General features: G+C 37.5%; 1 protein-coding gene and 2 pseudogenes across 1 annotated transcript; 1 reads left to right on the top strand and 2 right to left on the bottom strand.

Moving 5' to 3' along the window:
- The first annotated feature begins 88 nt into the window (after nt 1-88).
- Nucleotides 89-2,372, top strand: LOC140807694 (hydroquinone glucosyltransferase-like; annotated as a pseudogene).
- Nucleotides 2,373-3,055: 683 nt separating this feature from the next.
- On the bottom strand, nt 3,056-4,656 carry LOC140807659 (protein ELC-like). The gene has a single exon (XM_073164610.1). The coding sequence runs from the start codon at nt 4,482-4,484 to the stop codon at nt 3,300-3,302; it is 1,185 nt and encodes a 394-aa protein (XP_073020711.1). The 5' UTR covers nt 4,485-4,656; the 3' UTR covers nt 3,056-3,299.
- Nucleotides 4,657-5,690: 1,034 nt separating this feature from the next.
- On the bottom strand, nt 5,691-7,828 carry LOC140806875 (ribulose bisphosphate carboxylase/oxygenase activase, chloroplastic-like; annotated as a pseudogene).
- Nucleotides 7,829-16,638: the final 8,810 nt, after the last annotated feature.

The raw sequence follows: 16,638 nt of genomic DNA, 5'->3' as shown, positions 1-16,638 counted from the left end.
ATTTGCCTTTTCTGCGCACTAATTATCAAAACAAATTTTGATGTTGGACGGACACTTGTACATACAAAAATTTACCTTCTCTGCACTAATTATCGAAACAAATTCTAATGTTGGTTTTCTCGTGTCAAGAGCAGAACCCAACACAATTCCTGTTCCTATTTTGTTGACGCGTTGCAGGAACAGATTATGGTATTCGCAAATACTGAGTCTCTCTATCTATATATCTATCTATACGTATGTGTAGGTAGATAGAAACTTGTATGAAGGAAAAAGAAGACAAAACAGAATCAAGTAGTCAAGCCATGGGGGAAGTACCACAAAGAGCAAACTCACCTCATATTGTCATGTTACCCACCCCAGGAATGGGGCACCTCATTCCACTGATCGAGTTCGCAAAGAAACTCCTAGAACAGAACTGTTTCACCATCACCTTCCTCATCCCTACTGACAATTCACCTCTGCATCTACCTCAAAAAACCTTACTCCAATCCCTGCCTCTAGATTCCGTAAAGACCATATTTCTACCTCCGGTGAGCTTCGACGACCTTCCGGAGGACACAAAGATCGAAACTCGAATCTCTCTCAACGTGATCCGATCCCTCCCCTCACTTTCCAAAGTACTGAATGAACTCAACCAGTTGCGCCGGGTTTCGGCCTTCGTGGTCGACTTGTTCGGTTCATTCACCTTTGATTTGGCTGAGGAGTTGGGCATCCCTTCGTTTGTTTTCTACACTTGCTCCGCTATGACCTTGTCCTATTCGTTTCATTTACTTCAGCTCGATGCATCTGGAAAGTGTGAACACAGAGATTTGCCTGAGACAGTTGGGTTACCGGGTTGTGTCCCCGTTCACTGCTCGGAATTGCCGGACGAGATTCATGATCGAAACGACGAAGCGTATAAAATGGCTGTAGAGTTGAGTAAGAAGTATTATCTAGCCAAGGGAATACTGATCAACACTTTTCTGGACCTAGAAGCAGATACGCTAGAGGCATTTGAGCAAGGACGCTTCAGCAATATTCCACCAGTTTACCATATTGGACCTTTGACCTGACCCAGCTCGAACATAGATAACAAGCCCGAATTTATGAAATGGTTAGATGAGCAACCATTGAAATCGACTCTATTTGTTTCATTTGGCAGCGGTGGGACCTTATCAAGAATCCAACTACAGGAACTAATTTCTGGTCTAGAACGAAGTGACCAAAGATATCTTTTAGTTGCTAAAAGTTCAAACGAGAAGGCTAGAAATGCGGCATACTTTACAAGCAATGAAAACGAAGCAGATGCTCGATCCGACTTTCTGGATCCATCCCCGAGCAGGAAGGGTTTTATTCTGTCACAATGGTGTCCTCAAATCGAAGTTCTTAGCCACAAGGCTATAGGGGGATTTGTGACACATTGTGGGTGGAATTCAATCCTGGAAAGCATTACACATGGGGTGCCACTGATCGCGTGGCCTCTATTCGCGGAACAAAAGATGAATGCTGTGCTGTTGAGTGAAGGTTTGAAGGTTGCGTTCAGAGTAAGGGAGGATGCAAATGGGGTTGTTGGGAGTGAGCAGATATCAAAGTTGGCAAGAAGTTTGATTGAGGCAGAAGAAGGAGAAGAGCTAAGGAATAGGATTAGAAATCTCAAGGATTCAGCGTCTCAAGTGTTCAGTCAAGTTGGATCTTCTGCTAAATCACTAGCTAAAGTAGTTGAAATCTGGAAAAACAGTGAATAAATGTTGTTTCGATGTAATTTGTTTTCCATTTTATATTAATTATATTTTATTGTGTCAGGTATATCTCCAAAACGAACACCATTACCCTCATAATAACTAAAGACACGTTGCAAAGGACAACTATGCCTAAAGCTGAGCATAGCAGAGAGCCGAGAGCCAGAGACACATGTTAAAAGCTCATCGTCCGAAGCCCTCACCACTATCACTCCACGACCAAACCTTTTCACTCAGGAAAGTATTCACACTCTCACTCAACGACCAAACCTTTTCACTTGGAAGAGTAATGTGATTACGCTAATGATTTTGATTCATAAACACATCCATAGATAAGTCTATCTTCAAGCATCGTGTTTTATTGGTTTACAGAAGAAGGTTACAATCACAATGTTCAAATTCTTATCAGTTGCTCAAAGATAAAATTCACTAATATAAAAGAAAGCTATATAGATTTGTGGTGTAAGAATGGTTGCAAGGCCTCTGGGTTGGAGATGAGTCTAAAGGTGCACGGGAAGCTAGAAAGTGCAAGGCTACAAATTTCAGGGATGGCTCAAAATTATGTTTTTCAGCGAAAGCAGGAAGAAAATCAAAGTGCACGAGAACTGATCCCTAAGTTTAGTTGCTCCTTCAATTTTGTTATATGTCATTAAATAAAATCAAAGTGCACGAGAACTGGTCCCTAAGTTTAGTTGCTCCCTCAATTTTGTTATATGTCATTAATAGAATTACAAGACGAGATGAAGGGAAACAAAATTCATGCCACACCAAACCAAACTTACCAGATGCACATACCTAACTTGATCTGCATTCACAATCCATGATATGTCCTCAATCAAACATTCGCATCCCAAAGAAATACAACATAGGCATCCAAAATAATTAAGAAGAAAAGCGAAAAAAGATATGGAATAAGACACGGTGGCATACAACATAAAAAGATGGAAATATTACTTTGGTACATATCAAAAAAGTTCATTAATAGGACAATATTTCTCATACTTTATCAGCAAAATGGCAGAGAAAGAATCTACCCACTTCGTTTTTTCATTGCAAGAAGGTTTTAGATGCTTTATATATTGTGTGAACATAGTTTTGAAATAAAATATTTTGTGCATTTATGCACCATACTTAGGGAGTTTTCAGCAGCATGCATAACCTTACGGTTCTCAAAACTTGATGTGCCATTCTCTTTTAATCTTTTGCACAGACTTCATCCAACATTAACGCAACCACCACGCTCGATCGAGGCTCTCCAACCAACAAAGTATTACGTCAAATGGATATAATCTCATCTGATTTGTCTACAATACATGTCTTCCACTTCAACTTTGTTAAACTTTGCTTTCAATTATCATCTCATAATAACCGAGAAGAGCATAAGCCTCAAAAGGTTTACCAGTATATCCACATTAAACAAGACATAAATTTAAACAAATACTATTGAAATCAAAATAAACACATCAAATTCCATGTAAAAGATTCCATTTTTTCATATTCATCAAAATAGTAAAATTACAATGCCAAGTATGATGTATACCTGAACGAAATAGTTGCAAGCTTATAAAATATCCAAATTCATCACAGCGCATATTGGGACGGTGCCCTCGCAGCCATACTAGCAACCTGAGCCTGCATCTGAACTGCCCTGACTTTCGAAGCCGTGGCTCGATGGAAAAACTGCTCTCGCGATAAAAGCCTCACATTTCTCAAGTATTGATCAAATGGCACAGCCCCTTCTTGCACCGCCTTATCCAATGCATAAATGGTATCTTCCACAGCCAAATCCGATGCTGTACAATCCATCATCTGCTTCGACAGAGTATCAGAAAACTCAAATGCTTCGTCTACATCCACACTACTGAAATCTTGGCAGCCCAATTTTCCTTCATTATCTCGTAACCATTGGTTCATAACATCGGTATTCATCAACACCAACTGTAATTGCTGCTCCAATCCCTCTCTTTCATCCCGCATTTCCATCAACCCTTTCCTCAGTTCTTCTTCCCGCTTCCGTAACACATTTTGCGCGCTAAAAAGACCTTCCATTTCAACTTCCCTCCCCTTCCTCATCTCTCTAATGTCAGTAGTAAAGCCTTCCACCAGTTTGTTTATGGCGTTCTTCTTAAAAACATCGGCAGGATCCTCCATTACTCTCCCGACTCCATATGGCGGCGGCGGAGTGGGGGAATAAACCTTTGGTGGGATCGCCGGCCGCGGATCCGACGATCCTAATGACGAATTTACACTACCATAACCGGAATTCAAATTAGGGTTCAAATTGGGAGATGAGGCCTTACGCTGCGAGTAAAGCGGCGGATCCCGAGCAAAAAAATGGCTCAAATTCCTCACCAACTCAACCAAATTAGATCCGGGGAAGACCCATGAATGGATGTACGGTATAGAAACGACTCCGTTGGGCGACACGAAGGAGTGGGGACGCTTGATGATCATGTCGCGGGTTGGGTTCACGAATACGAGAGGCGCGTGACGGGGGTACGTCTCCATCATCCAGATGATAACCGGGATATTGTACGTGACACCCTGGAAGGACATCGGCACGGTGCCGTCGGCTTGCAGAAGATTGACTGTGCGGCCGTCGTTGTGGTTGAAGACGGCGGTCTTGGGCTGCAGCGAAGGGTACGCCTCCGTGAGGAACAACAAGTGCTGCCGGATGTGCCACTTCATGTCCTCCGCGTACGGCAGCGCCGACGGGCCGCGCTGCGACAGCACGCTATTGAGGAATTGCTGCGTGTATTGCTCCATTTCACCAGAAAATACGTGTACACAGATCTCGATCCCTCCTGTAAACCAATTATCGATCCAAAGAATTTTCTACCGCAATTAATAATATTTGAATAAATCGATCGAAGAACCAAAATCAGCTAAGAAAAGACGACGAAGGTAACTGGGTGAAGAAATATCGTAACACGCGTTTGCAGAGCGGAAAGCGCTAGATATATTGACTCATATATATAGTAATGGTTTAATTTCACTTTGCCCCATAGATTGTTGTCAATATCCATTTAACCCCAATAAATTATGAACTGCATCAATTAACCCATTAATTACTTATAAAGCTTGATCAATTTTTTTTAAAGGTAATCGCAGTATGTTGTGAAGCAATAATTATCTTCGATAGAATAGTATTCGGAACTTGACATTTGAATTGTTGTAAGGTTCAGAATATTTGAATTATTTCGTTACCATCAGCTACAATTTTATTTGTTAAAACGACGATTGTTACATCCTACAATTATTTAAGAATCAAAGTTATGTGTTCAGTTATAAAATACTGCAAGAATTGAAATTATTAGGTAGAATGATTTTTAGGTGCAATAATTTCTTCTATTAAGAGAGTGATCGACGCGTGACGATTGAATCGTTGTTCCATTTAAAATATTTAAATTACGTTGTTAGCATCAATTATATCTATTGATAGAACGTTAAATGTTTGATTCTACAAAACACAAATATGATTATAATATATGTATAAAAATTATTCTGAACAGTCTTGTGCCTACATATTAATTTCTGTGGACATTATATAATTAATAATTTGAGGGCTTAAATGGATGTTTTAAATAGTTCGGGGTGAGCCGGTGAAAAATTGACCAAAATATAATAATAAGAATAGCTATTTGTATGAATTAATATTATTTTATAAATTGTATTCGCTTTTGATTAAATCACACATTTTAAAGTCAATGATTCCGAAAATATTTTTAATTGAAATTGTCTCATTTTTATTTCGAAAAGAGTTGAATCCCATTTTTCTTGAATTAGTGTGTTTCAATGTTTTCCCTCATTATTAATTTGATTTAATCAAGTTGGTTTTAGATGTTCATTTTTCTTCATGTTTGTTGTCCAATGAACATGTAAGGGTGTGGGAAATTAGTATGTTCCTTTACTATCGACCGTGCTAAACTATGTGCTAATCAATGACGTGTCACTCACCTATTGGATACAAAATTTGATATGTTCTAATAATAAATATGTATAACAAAATTACAGTGTACCAGTACATGAAACAAGCACCAAAGTTATAGGTACTCCCAAGAACAAACTCATTGTCATTCAACATACACCACAACACCTATACAAGACCAACTTATAATGTGTACGAGCATGTTCCATCGTCACTTCTGGCAGTAGGATCAAAGTTGTTTGCATCCGGGTCGGCGCAACCTTCGGGTACAGGAAAATCAACCGTCTGAGCGGCCTGGCCTGCATTACAAACATGTTGCATAAAGGCTGGGAAATTTTTTCTGTCTTTACGTTCCTTGATTCGAGAAGGGTGTCAATAAACATCATATTCTATGTATCCTGCAAAGGAGAAGAAGTTAAATCGTACCGTAGAAAGTCCCTCGGTCGATAGAATCCTTGTTTGCATCTCCAAGTGCAGCTTGATTCATGTACTTGTCAGCCAATCGTACCCTCTTTACATTTTCTTGCTCTTGCACCAGCATGTTGCCATACTCCAGCAGCTTCTCTAGAGTTATGTTAGGCTGCTCAAATACCGGTGGCCCCTCCCGGAGTTAATTAGTTTTTTGCCAATGTTGTCGACTCCAACTCCTGATATCCACTTCCTCACCTCGTCGTCGTACACTCTTGCCCTCAAAGCACCAAAGAAATCTGCAATGTATTGTTGTTCAGAAAATCGTTGATTTTCGCGGCCCTGAAAAATGTTTCTTGTTTCAACAGTTCAGTGAGTTTTTCCCTAGGTGCAGAGGCAGATCCAACATATATTTGGAGGTGAAATTTGATGGTTCAAAAAAAGTACACATGACATTTCAAGTCTTGTCATTCTCTAGTACCTATATCGATGGACAAAGTGATACTGAGATCCTGTTCCTATTGAAACTAAGATAAATCTTACCAATAGATTGGCCAGGGAAGGTATCCACAAGCGTGACAACTGCCTCCACTGGTACGTTATCACTTCGAAAAATACCTCTACAAACACCGATGCTGTCCTGCACGTGTGGGAGCCCAGTAAAATTTGTCCATACGCCCGTCACGTATCAAAGGGGCATACAAGGTCGAAAAATCATTTCCCGTGACGATTATAGGCACTCTGGGGTTCTCCTCTTTGTTGTACATCCCGGGAGTTGCACGCTAGTCGGGTTATCTGCTATGTTCATAAGCGTGGCGTTAACCATTTGGTTGTTGACAGTGTATTGCGTCGTCCCCCCCATACGACCAGCACCAGCATCGAGATCGTTGATGAACAGGCAGCACATTTTGCCTTTCTTGATGATATCGGCTGCTTCACGGTACCGTTGCCTGATGAGCTTCGCAGGTTCTCCTGCGTTTCCACTCTCGAGTTCTCCGGCGCTCATCATGATAGGGCTGTTTATAACACATTTTTCAGGATCTCATCCATATTTTGCTTAAATAAAATGGATATAAGTATGCTATGTTACCTACTTGATACCCATCTTAGCAAAAACAAGTTCACATTGGAATGATTTTCCTTGACCTTTGCCTCCCCAAATGCCCAAAATAAGAGGAACCTGTCCCAAAAAAACCTTCAACCAATGTTGGGTTTCTTGAAAAATTATAAAACAGAAGCAACAAACAACACCTTGATGTTAGGCAAGCTCATGAAGTTCTTGCTCAAGTGAACAACAAGCTTGTCCTTGAAGGCCGGAGCAATGTAAAATCCGGACACCATGTTATCGCCAAAGCTATATCTGTTGGCAACAGAAGCCATATAAACAACTATCGCGATTTAGAACATTACAAATCGATTACATACTTTTGTCGAAACAGAAAGTAGTCAGTCTATTACGTTCTAAGTCCCTGGCTGATGTAGTCAAAGGAGGTGAGCACGGCGTTGTGCGTTCCCGTGCCTTGGGGAGCTTGAAAGAGAGCATCAACCGCACCCTTGCCTCTAGTGATATCTTGCTGATCATCGGATACATCCGTTACGAGACCCTGCCATCTATCTGCTTTAGTCGTTTTCTCCTCTGCCACGATCTTCGAACTCGAAGAAGGGGACCTGGGAATGTATACCTGTGCTCGATTTCCTTTAAAGTTCTGCTGCCTAAAAAAGATGAGCTCGGGATTGCTGCTCCACCACTTGATCCTTTCAACTTCAGCTGCATCAATATGATGTAGCCAGAACATAAACAAAAAGTTACAAACACATTGATTCACGTAGAATTATACCTAAGACAAATCAAAAATAGACAAACTTCAGATAGTTTCATTGAATCAACTGTTTTATCTTAAAATGCGTCCAATATTATAAGTCAGAATAAAAGAGTAAACCCAAAAATATTTCCAGCAGGATCGGTGATTTTACGAGGAAAGCAACATGTTGTTTTATCATAGGGCCATTCCACCTAAAATTTATCATCCAATCTGATCCTCGTAACGATTATTTTATGATCCTTGCTAATCATAGAAAACAAAACCATTGAGTTTTTCACAGGCAAAAAATGTAAAACAGTCTCGGATTTCATTCCGTATATATAATCAATCGTAATCTTGTTAATCTCCAAAAGAAATGCAGATCGCTGCTTCACTATACAAATACTTTGCAAGAAAAAAATCTAACAAATTTAATTAACCACGTAAAAACATATATGAAAACACAGAAAATCAAATACGGAGCTCGGTTAACAATGGCGTATCCTACGGTGGAGACGGTGTTGCCATTAAAGACTTGCGGCGAGGAGTAGCTGCAACTGTGAAGGATTTCCAGTACTAATTTGAACAGAACTTGAATAATAATGTACACAAGTTAGAATCCAAAAGATCGGGGATAGAATTTCAACGGACCACACAATCAAGATTGATTGTTCGCATGCAACTTGTAAACCAATAATTGCATTGGAATTCTGTTGGAGCACACAATCCTACAAGAAGAAAGACATATGATGGACATTAGATATTTTTTAGTAAGTGTTGTTATCAATTCATAATATCGACACTTATAAAAATAATAACCAAAAGAAAATATTAGGATATTTGTGTTGATATTTTTAATAAATGTCATGCGATTTTTGTTTGGCAAAAACTTGTGTTAGACGAATCTTTTATTTAGATCATCCATTAAAAATTATTACTTTTTATACTAAGAGTTTTATTTTTTATTGTGAATATAGGTAGGGTTGACCCGTCTCACAGATAAAGATTCGTGAGACCGTCTTGCAGTTAAATATTCGTGAGACCGTCTCACAAGAGACATACTCTTTCCGTTTATTGGAGTCATAGATAAAGATTCAGTGAGACCGTCTCACAGTTAAACATTCGTGAGACCGTCTCACAAAAGACATACTCTTTCCGTTTATTGGAAGGACACAAAATTATTTTCCCATTCCAAATTATTTCCCTTAATAAGTGTTATGATTTTTGTTTATTGTAGAGAACCCAATTATTTTCCCATTCCAAATTATTTCTCCCCTATTTATAAAGAACTAATAATCCAAAAAATAAATAATATATATGATCTAAAATAACGCCCAAGTGTAAAAAATACACAAGTTAATACACACTCATATATACATATACATACATACATACATAATATATACACACAGAGACATATACGACTTCTAATATTTAATTTAAAACAAAATAATAACTCAAAAAAGAACAAAATAAAAAACCCGGTCACCAACTCCATCCCAATTGTAAAACTCGCAAATTTTCAGCTTTGAATATTTTTAAATTCGAAATTGTATTGGATAATGTCGAGATTATGTAACGAGTAAGTTTTTAAGTTTGCATGAGATTGTGGACTCAATGAGCTCGAAATTTAGCCAAGAAATATACATATAAATTTCGAGAATGGTAGATATGGATCAAGATGTACACTACAAGATAAAATATAAGGTCTAGAAAATTCAAACTACGTAATCTGATTGCATGCATTTTAGGGTTTTATTTAAAATAGGTGTTTAATGATTTTTATGCATTGGTTGCATGATTATGGCATGGATATATGTTTTTTCTTGTTTATTTAAAATTTTATGCATTTGGATGTTAAGTGACATTTCGCGCTCGAACGAGTAACAGAGACCGGAGATAATCAGGAAAAATATTTTTATTGAATAATTAATTTTAATTATCTAATATAAGGTTTATTTAAGGGAGAATTTCGAAAATGGGCCTTGGTTGGGTATTTTTACTCGCCGGACCGTATTTTAAACCGGTACGCAAATTTTATCGATATGGAAGAATTTTTGAGTGTTCGAGCAATATTTTCAAAAACGTACCAAAATAAAATATTTTTCAGGAGTGTTATTGGCCTTGATGGGTTTATTTTAGTGCTTAATGGGCCCAAAACCCTTTTAGCTCTATTAAATTTTAATTAAGGACTCATTAGTGTATTAATTTTTGACTTAAACCTAAAGAAGCTAAACCCTAAACCTAATAACCCCAAGTGGCCGCCCCCTCCCTCTCATTCAGTAGCTTTTCAAAAGAAAATACAGCAGCCTCTCGATTTTTCCCTCTAGTTTTCAAGAAAAATTCTTCCCCGCCTCTCTGGTGCAAGTCCTACGCACATATCTTCAAGTTTTTGAGCACACAAACGTTAAGGCACGCCATGTATCTCTTTTTCCCATCATTTACACCATTTATATGCTGATGTATATGTAGTTTCATGGAAAATTCTTTGATATATCATGTGGTGTCATTGTTGCAAAGTTTTGTCATGAAATATGCATTCTCTTGACTCATACTCACGTTTTTCCTTGTGTTTCTTTAAAGGGCTGCCAAGTCATGACCCTAGGGACTGTTCACATCAAGGACTAGGATGTCAAGGGGCTGGAGTCGGCTAGGGGTCGAGATTTGTGAGGGTCGATCGGTACTTTGTGGTTCTTTGGCTTGGGTAGGGCTAGATCGAAACATTTGGGTGTGCCGTCGTGCATGGCTCGATTCCAGCCAGGAAGCTGTCCCTCTTGGTCCTTGACAGGGCTGGGAGAGGGACATGAGCAGCTGGTCGTGGTCCATAAGGTTGTCGAAGGGTTAGGTTGAAGGGTGGCTCGGTTTGTTTGATGTTAAGGGTAATCGGGTTGTTGTGCACGTTTGCGAGCTTGGGGCTAAGGGAATGGTTAGGGTGGTCTAGGAAGGGGCCCAAGGCTTGGTCATGATCCTAGGGTGGTCTATTTCAAGGCTGGTCCAGTCTAGCATTGAGCTAGGGTCGAAAATTTAGAACCAAGGTGCACTAGGGTTTCGGCGTTCTTAGTGCAGAAAATTTCAGTAAGGACCAGGGGCTTTTTGAGGGTTCTTAACGGTGTGAAATGAGTTTTACGAGGTGTAGTTAAGTAGTATTAAGTCACAGTTTAATTTGGAAAATTTGGTTAAGTTTCGGGTTAAAACTGGGACCCCTGGTCCAAATTTTAAAATGAATCGTGTAAGTTTTGAAACAGGCTCGAGCTCACATCTAAGAAATGCTTAATATTATGTCTTGAGGTGTTTTAAGGAGTTTTGTAGGCTTCAGGTCGAAATTTGAGGTTTAGGGATAAAATGGTCAATTAGGGTTTTCAGGGGTAAAATGGTCATTTTGCACCCGAGTTGAGTTTTTAGTCCTGGCAGCACCCGAAACACGGTTTGTCATGTTTTAAAATGTTTTTTTTAATCATGGATATGACTTTTTATGTAAATATAAAAATTATGTTGCATGCTTGGTTTTAAGGAAAATTTACGTATATGCATGATTTTATAAATGATAAATTTGATGACATGTTTTTGAAGGAAGAGAGTTGGTTGTGCCTAATACGATGACACAATAATATGATGACATGTAAGGCCAAGGCTCAGTGGATGGGTAATACTGTCGCTGATGTCCCCGTCACCGGATACCGCGGTTATACGTAGATGGATCTATCGCGTAATACGATGATACGAAAGTCACAAATAATGAATGAAATTCAAATTAAGAAAACGAATTACGTATATGTTGATATCATGAGATATGTTATGATAATGTTTATTGTTGGAACTTTTCAAGTTCGCAATCTGATTTTGATGATAACAGAACTTGTTAATCTGTGTTATAAATAATCTACCTTAGTGTGCAGTAGCTAGGATCACTCACGAGCTGTTTATATCGCAAACTGAATACCTAACTGATCGCACAAACTGAATCAATCTAACTGTTACGTCAATTGAGCATTCCAGTTGATAGGTGGTTCAGCAGGAGAAACTCAGAAGCCTGGTCAGCCGAAGGAGTGTTCAACTGATGAAAAACCCAGATGACCAGTTCAACTGAACGAGAGTGAAATCAGTTCAACTGACGAGTCAACTGATTTCACCTAGCCCAACTGAAAATCAGTTCATCTGACCAGTTCGAAAGCATCAGTCAAAATCTTTCAGTTTTAGATGAGGACAAACTTTTTCAGTGGATTCCAGCTGTACGTGAAGGTACTAAGCCATTGTCCAGTCAAAGGACAATAATTGACGTTGCATGAGAACATTAAAGACAAAACGTTTTAGAAGGTCAGTCGAAAAGTCGAGACACAAAGTCCAAGAAACAAATTCAAGATGTAACGGATACAATAAATGAGTCTCACTGTACGATCAGTTTTCCCACCTATATAAAGAGAAGATTAGTGAAGACGCAATATATAGAGACGAGAAGCTTTAACGCAAATACTAGAGAAAAGAAAGGGCACGTTTATTGCACATCAGCTTTCAGAAGCAATCGGCCATATGGGACACTTTAACATGTAATATGCTTAGTTTAGAAGTTTATTTCTCTCAGTCTGTGAGAATATCCTTGTTCAGTTCTCACACACAAACACTCTCAACCACTCAAATGCAGTCTTGCACAAAGACGTTAAACTTGTGTATGTAGTCTTTGACACATAGTCATTAAAGAAGTGTTGGCTGGAAGGTGTTTCCTTCAGTCGTAGCTATGAGTTCAGTTTAGGTAGTAGTGTAAGTCCTAGCTGAGTGGGTTTGTACAAAAGTGTTGTATAAATCAAAATCTTCTAGTGGATCTTACCCGAGGCGGTAGACGGGGTGACGTAGGAGCAGTTGAAGTCTCCGAACATCCATTAACATATCTTGTGTATTTAACTGATGAACTACTGTTTTCAAACTGTTTGGATCAGTTAGTGTATCCGTCAGTTCAGTTGTTACCATAACTGAACTGATTAATGAAAAAACTAATCTACCTTTTTTCGGTGATTCAGTTTACATAAGTTAAAATGTTTTCTAATATAACAGTTTTCTTCACGAAGGATTACTTCGAATTTCTTCCGCTGGGTTTTAACCAACCTCGATTTAATTCATCGATGTTAATATTCTTAGAACACGAGCTATTGCAGCTCATTGGAGAATATAGTATTCGAAATACCTTCGAATGCACTAGCACACTCGATCCTTCATTTATGCGTCGACAGGTTATGATTATGCATGTGACTTTTTAAGTTCATGAAACTTATTTTTATTACAGTACTTTTTATTGTTGTTTGTTATGTATATATACTTGCTATAACATTGTAGGTGTGTTGAGTCTTTAGACTCAGTAGGTGTGAATGATGCAGGTGAGCATTTTGATCAGGAGACTGGAGGTGCCGAAAACTGAGTAGGCAGAGTTGGATGTGCGCACACGAACCCGAGGACCATATTTTCCGTACATTATGTTTTGAGTTAGGAGTGATTAAATATTTTCATACTTGCTCATTTTTATTATGTTGATGGTTGTCAGGATTTTTACTCGTTTCATATTTGTTTTCTTTTTAACGTAAGTCTAGTGTTGACGATTTTTTGATTTTTTTAAACTGCAGTATTTTCATTTATTATTTGATTACATTTATTTTAAATTTTCAATTACTATTGCATGCATGCTTAAATATAATTTTAGAAAAATGAGCTTTCAAAAAAAAAAAAATTCTAGTAGACGTTTTATAAAAAGAGTGAGTCTTATGTGAGACCGTCTCACGGGTCATAATCCGTGAGACGGGTCAACCCTACCCATATTCACAATAAAAAGTAATACTCTTAGCATAAAAAGTAATACTTTTTCATGGGTGACCCAAATAAGAGATCCGTCTCACAAATACGACCCGTGAGACCGTCTCACACAAGTTTTTGCCTTATAAAAAATATTCAAGATAAAGAAATGTGATCTAAAAAAATATCATGTATAAGATTGTATATACATAAATAGAAATTTTATCAAGTTAGATGATTCAAGATAGAATAATTTCTAAGATAAGAAGATAGTGGGCATACAATTCGAAATTATGCATGTATATGCATATATAAATCGAGATACATGTATATAAATATATACTTCAAGATGAGGAGATTTGAGTATCAATAATCAAGATTGGCTTATCAAGCACATGGGAAAATCGAGATAGGCATGCCAAGTTTTCGAAATATGCTTATCATGATGGATAAAAGATTTAAAGAAGATCACAAAATCAAATCTTTGATCACGATATATCCCAAATTCGAATTTCAAGATTTCAACTTTGAACGAGAAGCTAACAGATGGTCATGATAGTCTCCACACCTCTATAAATAGGGCAACACCTCATTCACGAAAACAACATCTAATACTCCATCATATTTTCGAGAATTTGCTCTCCAAGTGCTGTTGAGATTTCGAAAATTTTACAAGCCTAAATCATGTCCAAACGTTGTCTGGATTCAATCAAGAGTCCAAGATTTTTTATCCAAGCTGCCCTTCGTCACATTTTCTTCATTCATTCAATATTAAAGTAAGTGGCTTATTTGTATGTAATTTCGCACACTTGTTCATGTAAGTGGGCTTATTTTTAAAAAATTAAATTTCGTATATGGCTTAATTTGTTTTTTAAAGTTTCAGTCGAGCATAATTTTTCTTCTTCTCCTTCTTGTGATATGATTAAGAACCACCATATATTTTGGCACTGTGATGATTCAACTAGATATGAGTGGAATACCAACATATGATATGTTTATTTCCCTTACACGGTGAGATTGTAACCGTTATATAGTCTCCCCCCTTAGATAAGTAAAATTTAGGAATGATATCATCAAACTATGGGAAAAAATGAATATTAGTGCCAATGTTATGCTTACGTTTATGTTATGCTATATGTTGTACGAAATATGTTATGCCATAATATGTTGTTTTTTTGAAATTTATGTATAATTATTATGTATATGTTCGAATAGCCCTCGCTAGTTGAGTGTTTCCCCAAAACACTCGCCATTCACTATATCCTCCCTATATAAGTTTGAAGAACAGGGTGAAGATGAGAAACTAGAGTAATTTTGGGGCTGGTGAGAGAAACGACCCTGTAGAAGATTGTTTCGTTATTTATTTTCAAGTTTTAATTTAAGTGTAAGACTTTTCCACAAGTTGTACTATATTTTGAGACTTTTATGTTGTAAAAAAAATAGAATTTATAAAATAAAATGGTTTTGGATTATACTTTATTAAGCTTGTTGTTTGTCGATTATCTGATTGTTGAAAAACATCAATGTCTATACGCCTCGGTCTCGGGGATTGACATTTAAATGATATTAGAGTCGTGAGATTCATAATCTAGTTGGGATAATTTTTTTCTAAAAAAATGTCAAATTTGGCAAGGGCAAATGTATTTCCCTCCGAAATGATCAAACAAGTAATAGTGGTAGGGTCCGAATTCACGTAATTATTTTGTTTAGGCCTCCGAAATCGTGTTTTTGCCATTTTAGAAAAGTTTCGTAGAACCCATTAACTTATAGTAGGAAATTCCAAATTGATTCCGTCATTTAGTTTGGAATCTTCTTAATTTATGCCATGATTTTGTCGATCCATAAAATTTTCATTTTTGGACAATTTTCGTAAAATCTCATTCCAACCATAAAGCCCAAACGGCCTTAGTAATTTTTGTTTGTTGTTTTGAATGTTCATATGATTATTATTATTGGATCTATCCCGAGTCTTTGCATTTTGTAAAACCCGGGATTTTGTAAAATCGGGATCATATCAGATTAGGATCATATGAATAAATTGAGTATGCTTGGGTAGAGTAATCTTGGATATTATCTAAGATTTGAGTTGATATAGAGATACCGAGATAAAAATCAGACAAAGGATAATAAAATCCCTAGAATTCCAAATTAATCAGTGTATATATATGAAAATTTCGAAATTTGTATGGGGTAAAAGATTTGGAATTCGGTTATCACCCAAATCACGGATAGATATATCACGATTCGAGATAAAAGATTTAAGTCAGATTTCAACGCGATATCACTCGATCCCGATAGCAGCCAACCCCTATAAATAAGAAAGCCACCTGACTAAAAATCACACCTAAAATTACACCAAATTTTCGAAAGTCTCCCCTAGTCTTCTTAGGAATTTTCGAACACAGCGAAGCGCTGCCGCCTGTCCAGCCAGTGAAGTAGGAATTTCGAAATTCCTATGCAAGCAATCCCAGTTATTCACGTTTTTTTCATCAAGAATTCAAGGTAAGTGGGCTTGTTTTAAAACTTAAAATTTCGGTTTTTATGCATATAAGATTTCGGTTTTTTTGGTTTTTAAAATTTGGTCAAGCACCGTCGTTTTGTCTATGCGTTTTTACGAAATTTTGGTACGTTTATGTTTGGCACTGTGAGGATTCCCTGAAAATGGGTGAAATTCCAACATATGGCCCTTAACAGTGGGATAGAACTGTTTTACGGCCTCGCTCCCTTAGAGGATCAAAACTTAGGGACTGATATCAGTAAACCATAGAAGGTGGAAAAATTGCAAGTGTTATGAATATGATGTTACGATTATGAAAAGCATGCTATGTTATGATTCGAAATTGTTATTAAATGTTATGTGGTATTCAAATTCCCCCACTTGCTGAGTATTTCCTAAAATACTCACCCCCTTACACCATTTCCCAGATAAATCCGAAGAACATGTTGAAGAAGAAGAATCTGAACAATTTTGGGGATGGTGAAGTTTGTGATTTAGTTAGTTATGTTA

This window comes from Primulina eburnea, chromosome 12, assembly GCF_022965805.1.
Source record: "Primulina eburnea isolate SZY01 chromosome 12, ASM2296580v1, whole genome shotgun sequence".
NCBI classification, from domain to species: Eukaryota; Viridiplantae; Streptophyta; class Magnoliopsida; order Lamiales; family Gesneriaceae; genus Primulina; species Primulina eburnea.
This window is presented reverse-complemented; position numbering and strand designations above follow the sequence as displayed.

Coding starts and splice junctions, on each gene's coding strand:
- LOC140807659 (XM_073164610.1), bottom strand. CDS start 4,484: ATGGAGCAATACACGCAGCAATTCCTCAATAGCGTGCTGTCGCAGCGC.